The sequence below is a fragment of the Mesocricetus auratus genome, unplaced genomic scaffold (assembly GCF_017639785.1).
Source record: "Mesocricetus auratus isolate SY011 unplaced genomic scaffold, BCM_Maur_2.0 Super-Scaffold_100676, whole genome shotgun sequence".
Taxonomy (NCBI): Eukaryota; Metazoa; Chordata; class Mammalia; order Rodentia; family Cricetidae; genus Mesocricetus; species Mesocricetus auratus.
Genome location: NW_024429266.1, coordinates 139,744,615 through 139,761,234, shown reverse-complemented (window position 1 = coordinate 139,761,234; position 16,620 = coordinate 139,744,615). Strand labels below are relative to the sequence as shown.

The 16,620-nt window shown below is 39.8% G+C and overlaps 1 protein-coding gene across 2 annotated transcripts; it reads left to right on the top strand.

Moving 5' to 3' along the window:
- The first annotated feature begins 6,103 nt into the window (after positions 1 to 6,103).
- LOC101829186 (pancreatic beta cell growth factor-like) lies at positions 6,104 to 16,173 on the top strand. 2 transcript variants are annotated; one of them, XM_040736973.1, is made up of 7 exons: positions 6,104 to 6,231; positions 13,144 to 13,206; positions 13,484 to 13,564; positions 14,501 to 14,619; positions 14,794 to 14,931; positions 15,518 to 15,644; positions 15,902 to 16,173. In XM_040736973.1, the coding sequence occupies exons 3-7, from the start codon at positions 13,489 to 13,491 to the stop codon at positions 15,967 to 15,969; spliced, it is 528 nt and encodes a 175-aa protein (XP_040592907.1). In that variant the 5' UTR covers positions 6,104 to 6,231; positions 13,144 to 13,206; positions 13,484 to 13,488; the 3' UTR covers positions 15,970 to 16,173. The 2 variants fall into 2 exon arrangements, with proteins under 2 accessions (XP_040592907.1, NP_001268484.1); NM_001281555.1 differs by lacking the exon at positions 6,104 to 6,231 and having other exon boundaries at positions 13,180 to 13,206; positions 15,902 to 16,172.
- Positions 16,174 to 16,620: the final 447 nt, after the last annotated feature.

The following is a 16,620-nucleotide window of genomic DNA, read 5'->3' as shown; positions in this document are numbered from 1 at the left end:
TGAGGCCTGCCATGGAGGAATCATAAAATTCTGTCACATCATTTGGTATAGGACCAAGGCCTCCCCCCGCACCCCTGTGTCTAGGCTGAGAAAGTATCCCTCCATAAAGAAAGGGTTCCAAAAAGCCAGTTCATGCACTTGGGATAAATACTGGTATCACTGCCAGAGGCCCCATAGACTGCCACGTCCCCCAACTGACGCCACATACAGGGAGCCTAGTTCGGTTTTATGAAGGTTCCCCAGCTGTCATTCTGGAGTCAGTGAGCTCCCACTTGCTCAGGTCAGATGTTTCTGTGGATTTGACCAACATGATATTGACCCCTTTTGCTCATCACTCCTCCCTCTCTGCAACTGGATTGACTTGGTACTTGACTGTGTATCTGTGCTTTTGTTTTCATCAGTAACCGGATGAAAGCTCTATGGTGGCATTTAAAGTAGTCATCAATCTCATTATAGGGGAAGAACATTTGAGGTACCCTCTCCAATAATGCTTAAATTTTCATTTGGGGTCATCCTTATAGTACACACTCTTAACCTACTTAGTCATCTCTCTAGTCCACACATTCGCATTAAAAATGATTGGAAAAGTCATATATTCGAAGAGCAAAATAAATAGGTAAAGGTACATTCTCTGAAAATAGTATTTCAAGTACATGTGGTTTTTGTAGTTTTAACACAAAAACATATTCGTTTCTAAAACAATGCCTTAAAGTATACAATTGCTTGGGCTTTTTTCTGTAATCTTAAGAAATCACTTATAGACGGAGAATTTCAAGAACTTCATTGGAGTTAAGTATTTTCTTATTGATCCTATCACCAAAAGAGTGCAATGTTCAATCTAATATTGACTTAGAGACATAAATCATCAAAAATATTATTGAACCATAATACCCCAAGCCTTCCCATACCATTCAATCTCCCCAACAAGAAGGTATCACTTTTATTTCATTTAACAGGTGGTTCCCTCACTCCCTCCTTGCCTAAAATGCCTAAAATGTATATCAACAGTTTTACATATGAAACTCTTACCACCCAAAGCTCAGTATCATTGATCTTATTTACTTCAGGAGGCATCAAGGTGTAGCCAAGATGCACTTGCAGAGATATCTAAGCAAAAAGAAATTGTAATGGACTGTTGACAACATAAATGTAAAATAATTGACAAAGAAAACAAAGAGGAAGTTAAGGCAGCCCCAAGATGGTGATGAACTCACTGCTCCTTGCCCCATCACCCTGAGTAGCGGGATTACAAGGACATTAAAGGTATGTGCCACCACACTTGTCAAAGAAGAGTGTATTTTATAGCTGCCATGTGACAGTAGCAAAGTCACAACATAGAAGTGGGTCCTTTGATGTTCTGGGGACTACTGAGTTGGAATATATTCTGTGAACATGTCTGTTGCTTATTTGGCTAATTCATTTTATGTATTTAGCTGTGTTTAAATTTTGTGTGGTGCCACCCTCCCCGTGTGTGTTGCTGAATCAACCTTGTTAGTGTGGATGAGTATGCTATATATAAAAATTTAGTTAAAGTATAAAAATCTAAACTTTCCAGATACCTAGCTTGTGGTGATTTCCATCACAACCTCTGGGAGATATCATCTCAAAGATGAGTGATAATGTCAGGCATCTATTTAAGGATGTGGTAAAGGGAGCAATGAAATTATGGATACAGTCAGGCATTTTTACTGTACACAGGCAAACAAAGGGAGATGCATAGTAAGGTGTGATACTGGAATCAAGCATGTCTAAAGGGTATGTGTAATGATTTAAGCTCTTTTCATCTGGTAATCTTCATTTTATTACTGCCATCCAAAAAACAAGGTACAGGCAGGAGATGAACAAAGGTACCTACACTCTCATCATTTGGGAAGATGAGGCAGAATGATTTCTATGAGTCTGAGGCCATCCTTGGCTACACAGTGGGATGTCATCATAAACTACAATAAAATATTCTGTCAAAAATTAAACAGAGGCTGGGGATATGGCTGTCAGTAAAATGTCTGGTGCACAGCCATGAAGGACAGAGTTCAAATGCCTTCTTTCTCCCTCAACTTGCAGACAAAAGGTAATTCTCTTCACAGAGATGATCACTTCAGAAATCCTAGAGAGAGGAAACACTCTGGATCTTGTGGATGTCATATTGGGGAACTTAGACCCAGTATTATTCTCAGAAGCCTTTATTTCAGCTTCACTCCCTCCCCAGTGCGGTGGCAAGAGTCATGAAAGTTAGAAGAAAAATCTGTATTGAATTCCCTAGTTTAGGAGGATAGCCACAAAGTCAGACTCAGCGGCAGAGGAAAGGTGTGAAAATGACTGGCCAAAGTAGTGCTTCCATGTTTTACCTGAGGTTGCTGTCAGAATTCCACAGTGACCACAATTTACAACAGAAGGATTTCCATCCCAATGAAAGTAACTCAGCACATCAGAGTTACTACACTTCATCCAAGTGCATTGGGTTCTTGACCCTACACAGTATTTGTATGAAGAGAAAATACATCAGCACATCATAGTGAAAGACCCCAGGCGGGGGACTTTCACGGGAGGGAGACCCGAACCCAAGGAACAGCGAGACCACAAACTTGGATGCAACAGCAAGAGGCTTTATTGATAATACACGGGTACCCGGGGCATCTCAGTCTCGGGAACTGAGAGCCCCGAGCTGGGGACTCAGGGGTTCTTTTATAGCAAAAAGCGCAGTACAGAAGCGAGAAGCCTAGTTACAGGACCCTGATTGGGCAATGTAAATGAGGCTGGGGCTCAGAACGAGGGCAATTAAGGTTTCTCTCAGAACTCAAGTCTCGGCCTTGGCCCTATATGAGGAACAATAGGTCTCTGTGCTTGCCCAATCTTGCTGGGCTGGCCATCTGGTCACAGAAGACACCCAAAGCCCATGTCCTTGGGCAGAGCTCCCTTCTGATAAAAAAATGACTATTCGGCTGAGCTGTGGGGGAAAGGAATTTTCCATGAGCCTCAGCTTGCCTGTGTAGGCTAGGCCGGGGTCTTTCAATAGCATTTGGTCAATTACACCTTGCTGTCCAGGTACCTTTTTTCACTTAGAAATTCTAATTTAACCTCTTTTTGCCAGCAATCACAAGAGCTATAGAACTAGAGTAACAAAGTACTTGCTATACAATGAGTAATGATACATTTCAGAATAGCCTCTGAATATCACACTATCCTCTCTATAAACAACAAAAGGAGGAGGTGAAGAGATGATTCTGCAGTTAAAAACTCTGACTACTCCTGCAGAGGACACAAGAGTGGCTTTCAGCACTCACGTGGTGACTCACAACCAAGTATAACTCCAATTCTAAGGGATATGAAGCCATTTTCTGACCTCTTTAAGCACCAGGGATTCAGATTGTGCACACACACACACACACACACACACACACACACACACACACACACACACACACACACATTCAGGGAATACATACAAATAAAATAAACAAACATAATCTTTAAAAAATAAATATAAATCTTGTCTTAATTTACAATGGTCTCAGAACTCTTTGTGGATTCCTTGATGACAAAAGAACCCAACACTTGGCTTTCTTAAGAAGAAAGCAGAAATGGGCAACAGTAAAGGGATTGAGCTGAAAACTAGGAATATCCATAGAACTCAGCACTTCACTTTGGCATTGAGGGTATTCCTTACCCTAACTTCACCCTATATCAGAGTGCTAGGTCCTCCTCATGTTATGCATGGACTGGAGACAAAGAACTGTGCTTGGATCTACAGAGTCAATACAATCTTCATCAAAATACCTCCCAGCACAATTTTTCACCCACCTTGTGGAAAATCAAAAGACTAAGCCAAAGCAACCCTGTACAATAAAGGAACTATTGGAGGCATCACCATCCCTGAATTCAAGTTCTGTTATAGAGCTATCATCCTGAAAACAGCTTGGTATTGGCACAAAAAATGGCAAGAAATTAAATGAAGTTGAAAACCTTGATATTAACCCACACACCTACAAATACCAGATTTTTGACAAAGAAGCTAAAATTATACAATGTATAAAAGAAAGCGACTTCAACAAATGGTGCTGGCATAACTAGATGCTGGCGTGTAGAAAACTGCAGATAGATCCAACTTAGGTCCAAATGGATCAAAGACCTCAACATAAATCCAGCCACACTGAAACTCTTAGAAGAGAAAGTGGGAGGTACACTTGAACGAATTGGTACAGGAGACTTCTTCCTGAATATAACACCAGTAGCAAAGACAGTGAGATCAACAATTAATAAATGGGACCTTCTGAAACTGAGAAGCTTCTATAAGGCAAAGGACACAATCAACAAGACAAAAAGGCAGCACACAGAATGGGAAAAGATATTCACCATCCCCACATCCGACAGAGGGCTGATTTCCAAAATATACAAAGAACTCAAGAATCTAATCACCAAAATACCAAATAATCCAATTAAAAAGTGGGGTACAGGACTAAATAGAGTTCTCAATAGAGGGATCTAAAATGGCTGATAGACACATAAGAAAGTGCTCAACATCCTTAGCCATCAGGGAAGCACAAAACAAAATAACTCTTAGATACCATTTTATACCTGTCAGAATGGCTAAAATTAAAACCACAAATGACAGTTTATGCTGGAGAGGATGTGGAAAAAGAGGAACACTCTGATGGGAGTGCCAACTTGTACAGCCACTTTGGAAATCAGTATGACAGAAAATAAGAGTCAGTTTACCACCAATTCCAATCTTAGTCATATACTCAAAAAATGCACATTCAGACAACGAGGACATATGTTCAACAATGTTCACAGCAGCATGATTTATAATAGCCAGAACCTGAAAGCAACCTATATGCCCCTCAACTGAAGAATGGATAGAGAAAATGTGGTATATTTACATTATTATTATTCAGCAGAAAAAACCTATGGAATCTTGAAATTTGCAGGCAAATGGATGGAAGTAAAAGAAATTATCATCAGTGAGGTAACCCAGTCACAAAAAGACAAACATGGTAAGTACTCACTCATATATGGATATTAGGCATAGAGCAAAGTATTACCAGTCTAATATCCACACCTCTAGAGAAGTTAGGAAAGGAGAAGAAGGAGGACCCTAAGGGAGACATACATGGTCCTCCAGAAAAGGAGAAAGGGACAAGATCTCCTGAGCAAACTGGAAGAACTCAGGAAAGAGAGAGGGAGTTAGGAGAAAGAGTAGGGGAGAAGAGGAGGGGGAAGTAAAACATGAGCGACCAGAAAGATTGAGTTGGGGGTAAGTATAGAGGAGCACAAGAAAGAGACACCTTAATAATTGGAGTCATTATAGGTTTAAAGAGAAATTTGGCACTAGGGTGACCCCAACTAAGAATCTAAGCAATAGGGGAGAGGCTATCTTAAATGCCTTTCCCCTATAATGAGATTGATGACTACCTTATATACCATCATAGAACCTTCATCCAGTAGCTGATGAAAACAGAAGCAAACACTCACCTCTAAACCCTGAGTTGAATTCCTAGAATCCAGTTGTAGAGAGGGAGAATTGATAAGCAAAGGGGTCAAGATCATTCTGGGGAAACCCACAACAACAGCTCAGTTGAGCAAGGGGTAGCTCATGGACCCCAGACAGATAGCTCATAAACCAGCAGAGGATGGAACCAGGCCTCTTGCATGTGTGTGTCAGTTAGGAGACCTGAACAGTTTATGGGGCCCATGGTAATGGAACAGCATTTATACCTAGTGTACAAATGGGCATTGGGAGCCCATTCCCCATAGAGGGATACTTTCTCTGCCTAGACACATAGGGGAGTGCCTAGGCCCTGTCCCAAATGGTGTGACAGACTCTGATGATTCCCCCATAGAAGGCCTCACTCTTTCTATGGAGCAGAAGAAGGATGATATGGGGATTGGTCGGGGGGCATGGGAGAATGGAAGGGAGAGGAAACTAGGATTGATACACAAAATAAGATTGTTTGTAATTTAAATTATAAAAGGTAAAATATACCTGTGCTTGGGAGATAACAGCTCCTGGAGACGAAATGGGGAAAGATAGAATCTAACCATTGTGAGATCATGGAGCCCAATCCGTATATCTTGGTAGTTATTCACTCTCCCACTTACAGGGAGGGCAAAAAGGAAGCCTCAGCTCCAGTAAGAATACACACAAGGTGTCCAGAAGGTCTCTTCTGGCAGGCCAGCTATATGAGGGACAGAATAAGAGAGACTGAGACTTCACTGGTCAGTGGTGAGATAGAGGTATGTGAGTAGAAAGATTGCATAAAAGAAAGAACAATCATTTTGATCCCCATAGAATCATGGGATCCTGAGACCTCATTTGTCACCAGTTTGTACTTTATGCTGTTATCTTCACCTCCATCCTTTAATACCTGCTTCATACCAGGATTTGGGTGTCATAACTAGGTCATAGCAGTGGGAGTCATAGGCCTTTGAGCCATGGGGCCCCTGATCCATGGAGAGTATACTTCCTTCTGGGGGTCTTCACTTGGGGCTGGATGGTGGTAAGAAAAGGATGGAATGAGATGGAGAATGGGAGTTGGATGGGGAAGTCAACTTAAGAGGAGGTTTATGAAGCCCGTTTTCTTTATGTGGTGGGTGCAGTCACGACAGTGATAGCCTCATTAAGTTTTCTTCTTGCTGTATTGTTTTTTGTTTGCTTGTTCTGGTCAGTATGGTGGCTAGTGCTTGGCCTTGCATTCACAGGTTCCCAGCAAAAACACAGGACTCTTACTGACAAACACCAGAAACTCGCACACAAAGGGCCATTTACCATTAAAAACCTGCTCTGTCTTCATGTGCTGGTCATGTTTGAAATTCTGCCTTGTTACATCTACCAAATTTCCTCTCCTCAGGAACTTAAGTGAGATTAACTTGTATTCTCATAATCTTATGCTGCATAGAAATTCATGCACATATACATTCATACATACTACATACAGACATATATACTTACATATGAACAGTATACAAACCAGAAGAAATCATTCACATTATAAAAATGGCATTTTTCTGTTATACTATTTCAGCTTAAAGTCTTCATTTTCCAATATGATTATAGCTATTTCTACTCACTTCTGCTTCCTTTTTTCTTAGAATATCTTTCCCATTCCTTCCCTCCCAGTCTGTGTTTCTCAGTCTGTGTGGTGAGCATTTTTCAGGTAGCACGTTACTGAGTCTTGCTTTTAAATACAGTTAGTCTTCAAAAATATTTCACTTACAGCCAGACAGTGGTGGCACACACCTTTAATCCCAACACTCATGAGGCAGAAGCAGGGGGATCCCTGTGAGCTCAAGGCAAGACTGGTATACAGATCGAGTTCCAGGACAGGCCCCAATGCTTCACAGAGGAACCCTGTTTCAAAAAAACTGAAAAAAGTTTCACTTACATTCTCTTTTACTGTTTATCATTTACATTCAAAGATATTACTGAAAGCGTATGGTTGTTCCTGTTACCCTGTTGATGTTTCGTCTTGTTGTTTTCAGTATTCTGTGCCCATTGCTTCTGCTCTTAACCACTTCTTGGTCGTTCACTGTATTGAAATTGGCTGGTGTCTTCCTATATCTCATTAGTTTGCTTGCTCCTCTACTAATATATTTTCCATGCTGTCTCAATCGTGCTTGTTTTTCTTCCTCTTCTGAGAGTCTTCTTATCATGCCTACCTTCTTCAGTGATGGTTTAGTAGTTAAAATTTCTTTACTTATTTTGCTATATTTTTCTTTTAAACACGAGGCATAACCCTCATATATATTTATCTTGAGTGATAGTTATTTTCTTTCAAGGCTTGAAATACATCATTCCATTCTCTTCTGAATCCCAGAATTTCTGCTGAGAAGTCACCTTCGTACATGACCAAGCCCTTGTTTCTTGCAGATTATTATTTTTGTTTTTGTTGACTACTTTTGACTAGATTGCCTTTGGAGGGACTCTGTCAAACATTGCTGTAGTAACAAACTTTTCACCAAATAGAATAAACAATTGAATGTTTCACCAGAAAAATAATAGATTAAACTAGAAGTTTGTAGTGTGCAACATTTTATTCAATGTGAAGGAGCAGTGTAGACTGTCTCCGATAACATCTGAGAAAACTCAATCCCAGCAAAATAGTAAAGAATCTTTTGGATACAAAAATGATAGGAGTTCAATAACCCACACCCATCCATTTAAAGAAAAGTGCTGAAAGGCATGGAAAGGAACAAAATACTGTTTTTTTATATTTCAATCAAACTGAAAGATAATATTTATTGAAAGGATATTAGTAAACATAAGTTGGTAACTAATGTCTACTTAAAGGTGGAATTAAATATGATGCTATCACACAGATGGCAGAACTTAGAATGAACTATATCAGAGTAGTTTCCCCTGAATTAAATTTGGACTGAGCTAAGATCAATGCATAACATTCTTACTTGCTTTTCAGAGTGACACTATGTATCCCAACTGTCCTGGAGTTCTTCCTACCTCAACCTTCCAAGGGCTATGTTGACACCCATGCCCCTCCATGTGTTGGTTTTTGTTATATATGAATGGTATGGTTGCCAGGCGGTGGTGGCACATGCCTTTAGTCCCAGCACTCGGGAGTCAGAGGCACGCGGATCTCTGTGAGTTTGAGACCAGGCTGGACTACAAGAGCTAGTTCCAGGACAGCCTCGAAAGCCACAGAGAAACTGTCTCGAAAAACCAAAATCCAAAAAAAATGAATTAAAATAAAAATAGTTATGACTTACTAATAGTTATTCTTTTCATTATTATTTTTGGTTAATAGGAAACAGAAGTCTCTTCTCTAACAGTGTTTCTTACTTTTTGGACTTTGATAATTATATGCAGAAATTGTAACAATCTTCTGGGAACCCTTATCATTTATTACAGAAGTAGCAATTAATATTCTAGGTATAAACCCGCCAGAATTAACTTCTGGTGGATGAAATACACTGGGTGCTTTATATTCTCATAAAGGACCCAGAGAAATGAGATTCCTTCTCATTAGGATGTCAGCAATAAGAGATGCAACCTGTGGTTCTCACACTAAATCGCTTTAGTTTTTCACTTTCATATGGCACTGAGAAATTGCTTTTAATAAGTTATTAATACACTTTGCCAGTCACATTCTTGCTGAGACTTGAGTTTGCCCAGATGTTTTATAAGCTATGTCTCCCCTCTGAGATATGAGATGTTAGCTTTTGTCAAGATTTTATCTGCCTTTCTGGCTCTGAGATAAATGCATGCCCTATTGTCAGAGTTGTTAAATGTGTCTGTGGGTACATAAACTGAAAGCTTTGGGAGATGAAAAATAATTTTTAGAGAAATTTTAGAAAAAAACTAGGAGAAATTTTAAGGAGAAGAATATTTTAAGAACTTCTAAGGATACCAGTATGAAGTGATTCATTTGCCCTCAGATCATTTTAGTCATTTTCAACCCACCTTCTTTAAGCCTACTATATAAATCCTCGATATCAGTCTATTTATTTCATGTATTTGTGAAACAGTTGCAGTGTTTTAACCAGGGTTCTTAAACTGTCTGCCCTCAAGACTTCTGTCATCTTAAAGTTCATTGAAGAAATTTTTGCATGTTTACTCAGTGATACTAAGCTAGTCTGGTATGACCAGGCTCCTGGGTGTAAGCCCCTACACCACAGACAGGGAAAACTTCAAAAGCTTTAGGCTAGGAATATAAACTAGGCATCCAGTGTTTTCTGGCATTTGCAAGGCTCTTGTCAGTATCTCAAAGCAAGTAAGAGATGCCAAAAACATTTGCTGCATGTGATGTAGACAGACAGACAGACAGACAGACAATCAGAAAGGCCTAGCATATGATAGAATTGTCCTTCAGGATCCTTGGGACCACTCTAGTTCAGAGCCACTCTAGTTACCAACATCCAAAGACGTTTAAGTCATTTACATAATTGCATAAGTTATGCAAATAATTTTGTGCATTCTCCTGCATGTTTTATTGTTCACATTTTTTTAAATTTAGAAACAATCATTTTACATATCAATCCACCGTTCTCTCTCCCTTCCATTCTCCGATGCCCCCACCAACTCCCCACCTGCTCCCTAAGGGTAGTGAGGCCTTCTATGGAGGACCATCAAAGTCTGTCATGTCATTTGGGGGAGGGCCTATGCCCTCCTCTGTGTATCTGGGCTTAAATAGCATACCTCCATAGGAAATGGGCTCCCAAATTCCATATATGCACTAGGGAAAAATACAGGTTCTACTGTTAGAGATCCCATAGACTGCCCTGGTCTTTTAGCTGGCACCCATCCATATTCAGAGGGTTTGGTTCAGTTCAATGTTGGTTCCTCAGCTTTATAACTAGGGTCTCTCTGCTTTCACTATGTCAGGTCAACTGTTGTTGAGGGTTCTCCAGCACAGTCTTGACTCCTTTTCTAATCCCTCTTCCCTCTCTACAATTGGATTCCATGAGTATGGCTCAGTGTTTAGCTGTAGGTACCTGCTTCTGCTTCCATCAGCTACTGGATGAAGGCTCTAAGATGACAATTAAGGTAATCATCAATCTCATTATAGTGGAAGGGCTTCAAAGGCAGTCTCTCCACTACTGCCTATCTGAACATTTCCCTAATGCCAGATGTCTCTTTAAACCTATCCTGGCTCCCTCCATTAAGGTATCTCATTTTTTGCTCTCCTCTGTTCCTCCACTGATTCAGTTTTTCTGATCCCTCTTGTTCTCCACATCATCTTCCCTTCTCTTTTTCCTCCTTCCCTCCACCCTCCCACCCCCCATGCTCCCAATTTGCTCAGGAGTTCTTCTCCCTTTCCCCTTCCTCAGAGGACCATGCATTTCTATTACGATTCTCCTTATTTCCTATTTTCTCTGGGGGTGTGGATTTTATGGTGGAAGCCCTTCTGTGCATATGTTGTCTTATTGGTTGATAAATAAAGCACTGTTGTCCAATAGGGAAACAAGATAGGTGGGACTAGGAGTTGAAGAAAAGTCTTGGAAATGTAGTAAAGAGTAGAGGGTTGCCATGTGATCCTAGGAGGAATTGACACATGAGAATGGGGTCCTCAGAAAGATAAGTCCTTATAAAAATATATATTAGTAATTATGGGTTAATAATTAAGTCAGAGCTAGCCATTAAGAAACACTAGCAAACAGCAAACAGCTTCATAATTAATATAGTATCCTGTATGTTCATTTGGGGCTGACACAGTTCTGGGACCAGGCAGGCAGGAAGACTACTTGGTACATGGATTGTAGGATGGTAGTCCTTTGCTCTATGTCTAAAATCCATATATGAATGAGTACATACCATGTTTGTCTTTCTGTGATGGGGTTACCTCACTCAGGATGGTTTCTTCTAGTTCCATTCATTTGCCTGCGAATTTTAAGATTCCATTGTTTTATTCCTCTGAGTAATACTCCATTGTGTAATGTACCACATTTTCTCCATACATTCTTCAGTTGAGGGGGATCTAGGTTTCTTCCAGGTTCTGGCTATTGCAAATAACCCTGCTATGAACATAGCTGAACATATGTCATTATTGTATGAATCTGTTTTACATATTTTAAACCATCTCTAGATTGCTTGTAATATTGTTAAACATAGAGAGTAATAATGCTATAAAAATTAAAAATAATGATAAGAAAGATCCTATACATGTTCAGTACAGATGAAAATTTAGAAATACTTTAGCTACCACTGACGAAATTTGTATGTGCAGAATGTCTGGAATTAAAGAAATTACTGTTCTTTATATAATAATAGACTGTAAAATGGCAACTTTTAAAATATTTGCTAATTCACAGGATTTTTTCTTTGGAACATCTGAACAAATTTCCCTTATATGAATCACTTACATTTTTGCCTGTTCATTTAAAAAACTGCAAGAAAGTTGTGATTTATAATGCAACTGCACAGCAGCTAGTCTTAAACAATGCTAACCACTGTGTTTCAGCATAAACTTCCCACACAGTCATACAGACTATGAAAACACATGCTTAAAGGCAAATCTTTACCTCAGTTAACTATTCCATAGAGCCATTGAGTTCAAGTGCATTTAGAAGATATAATGTCTATGGCCATATATATATATATATATATATATATATATATATATATATATATATGTCAGCACAGTGGAAACAGTTAATAACATTTTAGCATATATACTATAGAAAATAGGAGGCTGGAAGGGGGCTCAGCAGTTAATAGCACATACTATTCTTCCAGAAGACTAAGGTTTGGTTTTCATCACCCATGTCAGGTGGTTCATTTCTATCTGTAACCAGATGATACGATGCCCTCTAGTCCCCTTGGGTACCTCTATCACCTGCTATTCTCACCCAAAGACACACACACTCACATACACATGTTCATGGACACATGCATGCACATAGTTCAAAAAATAAAATTTTAAAAGGAAAAAAAGCTCAAATCTTTTTTGAAGAGTCTTAAAATTCCTATGAGTGTGTGATCAAAGTCAGTATACTATTCTGAGGTATAATCTGTGTGGAAAACACGCTAGCAAAGTCTCTCTCAGTATTCACACATGAAAGTAGCTAAGAATAAAATCTATTCATCTGTTTTTCCTTAAAATCCTGGCTACAGTGTTGACTCAGTGGTTGCTTTAAATTTTATGCTCAAAAGTTGAAGCAGCTTTTTTGAACCGGTAATTCTACTTTGTATTAAATACTTGTTATGCATCGCTCAACAAATCAAGTTTTAACACACCAAATCTTGCCCTTTTTGTGTATCTTAAATTTTTTAAATGGGCATAAATTGCAGCTATTCCTACAGAAGTCAGTTCTTCAGTACAACTGAAAATGCATTCCTGATTTATGTAAATATATGTATATACATATATAGCCTTAAAAACAAAGATTGTAATTTTTATAAATTGTGATTTTTAAAAAAATAAACCTGCATTATCTTCAGCAGGAGGCTGCCTGAATGTTCCTAAGTTTTGTAGAACTTGACACGTGGCAGAGGGCAACAGGATTTTAGTCTACACCTGCATCTGAGGACAGAGCAGGCCTAACAGGAAAGGAGACACATGTGTGGTAGTTCCCAGTTTTGACGTGAAAAGTCCTGCATTCTTACTGGAAACCTCCCTGAATCCATGCCAAGCACTACCCATCACCTTGACTGGCATAAGCACTCACTCATTTCCTTTGATGCCCCTCCCTCAGATCCTATTATAAAAGCACAGTCGTCTCTTTCCTGGCAAAACACCCCAGATCTCTGCAAGACAGGTAAGCTGGAGTTCAATGATAATGAGAGGCAGATATGGGTTCACCTCTCACATCGAAGGAGAAGGGGAAGAAAGTTCTCTGCCCTCACAAGGCAGCACTCTGAAACTCAGTAGAGTTTGGAGCTGAAAGCTGAACATGGGCTCTTCATTTTGCTTTGGAATAGAAAGAGAGGGGTCAAACCCAAATGAGTGCTTCCCTGAAGATATACAAGCATGAAAGAAAGTAGCTGTGTTCTGCTTTCATGTCCTCTCTATCCATACTACCTTCTCCCTCACAGGTACCATGATGCTTCCCATGACCCTCTGTAGGATGTCTTGGATGCTGCTTTCCTGCCTGATGTTCCTTTCTTGGGTGGAAGGTAAACTTGCTGTGCATCTAGCACTGGGTCCCCCATGAGTGTTCAGAGGAAAGGGGAAGAGAAAGGCTCTGGAGATTCCATATGTTAAATAAAAGGAGCATTCTCATGGGAAATCTTCTTCATCCTGCCTCCCTCTAGATCACTGGAGGAGGATGGATATGCATAATTGTAATGGAAAGAAAGTTTTTCCACATTGTCAGTGGACTCTAATTTATGTTGGTAGGTTTAAAAAGGAAAGTGTAAATCTCAGGAATGAACTCTAAGCAAGGAGACAGAGGACAGAGGATGAACCACATAGGCTGTCCTCCAAGCAAAGGGAGAAAACAAAAGACTATTAAATGCAAGAAGTGTAAAATAAAAACTCATGCTTTTCTATATGAAGAAGTCTCTTTAAATTAAGAACCTGAAGTTGAGGACGTGATAGCTCAGCCAGTAAAGTGCTTTTTAAAGTAAGCATGAGGACTCAAGTTGAGCAACCAGGTGGCATTTAAATTAAACGTGACATGGTGTCCATGCTTTTAATGCAAACACTGGGGAAAAGGATACAGAAATATCCTTTAGTAATCACTGGATGACCACTCTAGCAAAATATATTACCCTTCAAAGTCAGCTAGAAACCCTATCAAAACATTACAGTGTGAATAGGGACTAAGCAATGACACTTGAGACTGACCTCTGGCATTCATATCTATATGCTCATGTATAATACTGTGTACACACTCCTCGAACACACACACATACACACACACATACACACACACACACACACACTCACATGCACACAACTGAGAACTAGGGAAATAGTAAGAGTGGGAACTCAGAATTACAGTCCCAATTTCAAATGAAGCTTCATAAACTTTTTCTATGTTGACCTCCATTATCCAATCTCCAGTCTCTTATCCACTGCATCACTGTCTATTTCTCCCTCTAAACCAGGTGAAGAATCTCAAAAGAAACTGCCTTCTTCACGTATAACCTGTCCTCAAGGCTCTGTAGCCTATGGGTCCTATTGCTATTCACTGATTTTGATACCACAGACCTGGTCTAATGCAGAAGTGAGTAGTGACACACAGGATTGGGAACAATAGAAACAAGAACTTCCGGGTCAAGAGTGGTGTTGGATTCCAATCTCTGTGGTTTATTTGACTGAGGTGAACCCAATCCCTCACCTACACTCTACCACTTCCCAGTGGGGGTTTAATATTGTTTCCATTCTGTCCTTCAAACAGCTATCCTGCCAGATGCATTTCTCAGGACACCTGGCATTTCTTCTCAGTACTGGTGAAATTACCTTCGTGTCCTCCCTTGTGAAGAACAGTTTGACGGCCTACCAGTACATCTGGATTGGACTCCATGATCCCTCACATGTGCGATCCTATCTTTGTCTTGCTTTTTCCTCATAGTGCCTTTTATCCCTGTGGAAGATTCCCTGTGACACCCCAGAAAAAGCAAATGGGTCATAGATCTCCAATGCTGGATGGCATTAGAGAGAGGGAAATATCAGCTGTAGAGATAAGTTCTGTGGAAATCTCAGAGTTCAGTTGAAGTCTGTATGCCTATGGCTGACTTCTAAGTTTTCATGTGAGATATTGGAAGATATTATCATCAGTCTTAGGGAGTCTGCAAATACAAGTGTCAGTAAATGCTGAACAAAGAAATCTTTTGTGTTTTTCCTTTATAGAATAGATTTTTGTTCAGTGGTTTCTGGAGAAACCTCAAAAGTACCACCATTTGTATTTATCAGGAACTGATAAAATCCAGTAAATCCCAATTTCATTCCATAGTTTCTGGGGGTTTGTAAATAGGACTGAGGTATTCTGGGATAATATTACACCAGAAGGCTCTTGGCAACTGGGTATGACCATACCAAGTTTGGTAAAGCTAGGCATGGGACCAAATGTTTCAGTGAAGGTATCATGTAATCTGTACCACCCAATCCTTTGCACTCTACAGGGTACACTACCCAACGGAAGTGGATGGAAGTGGAGCAGTTCCAATGTGCTGACCTTCTATAACTGGGAGAGGAACCCCTCTATTGCTGCTGACCGTGGTTATTGTGCAGTTTTGTCTCAGAAATCAGGTAAGACAGAGAAGAACCACCTGTGATTAACCCATCTTCCCACATCCAGTATGACAACCTGGGCATGACACAGGTTTGAGACATACAGTGTGGACGTGTGGTTTGTCATCTTCTCTCATGGTTGCCTATATGTCTCCTTGCAACAGTGATTATCATGCAGAAGAGATGTCTTAAGTCAAGAGCAGACACTGAGTCATTCTTTGTTTGAGTTCACAGATTCACCTGCCGCATTCCCTTTACCTCCTATCTCTCTGTAGGTTTTCAGAAGTGGAGAGATTTTAATTGTGAAAATGAGCTTCCCTATATCTGCAAATTCAAGGTCTAGGGCAGTTCTAATTTCAACAGCTTGAAAATATTATGAAGCTCACATGGACAAGGAAGCAAGTATGAGGATTCACTCAGGAAGAGCAAGCTCTGCCTACACACCCACACCAATTCCCTTATATCATCTCTGCTGTTTTTCTATCAGTATATTCTGTGGTGGCTGTAACCTAAAGGCTCAGAGAACAAAAATAAAATGTCATCAACACTCTGGGCTTTTGTGGTCTGTTTTTGCAGTAAGACTGTATGAGGCTGTGCAGAGTAATTATAGAAGGAACTTCTGGAAATCACTGCATCCCAGTTCCAACCATTGTACCAAACCATGATCTAACTGCGTGACTATTGGTATACTGTGATGAAAGTGTGGACAGGGTTTATAGAAGATGATGTTGTGAACAGACAAAAGCATTGCCCTCCCTTCACACTGACTGTCCATACATACCTTCATGTTGGGACACATAGAGTCTGATGCTATTTAAGTAGACCACTGTAAATACCATCTTTGAGGCATAACTTTAATCAAAATGCAATCTACTTTGAACAATCAAACATTTATATAATATGGGTTAAAAATATTACTTCAATGGACTTACCATAAAGGTATGGGTAGAGAGTTTGTCCAAAACTTCTTACTCCCTCATTTCCAACAAAATAT

Coding starts and splice junctions, on each gene's coding strand:
- LOC101829186 (XM_040736973.1), top strand. CDS start 13,489: ATGATGCTTCCCATGACCCTCTGTAGGATGTCTTGGATGCTGCTTTCC. Junction 13,565..14,500: donor GTTCCTTTCTTGGGTGGAAG/GTAAACTTGCTG, acceptor CCTCTAAACCAG/GTGAAGAATCTCAAAAGAAA. Junction 15,645..15,901: donor AGTTTTGTCTCAGAAATCAG/GTAAGACAGAGA, acceptor ATCTCTCTGTAG/GTTTTCAGAAGTGGAGAGAT.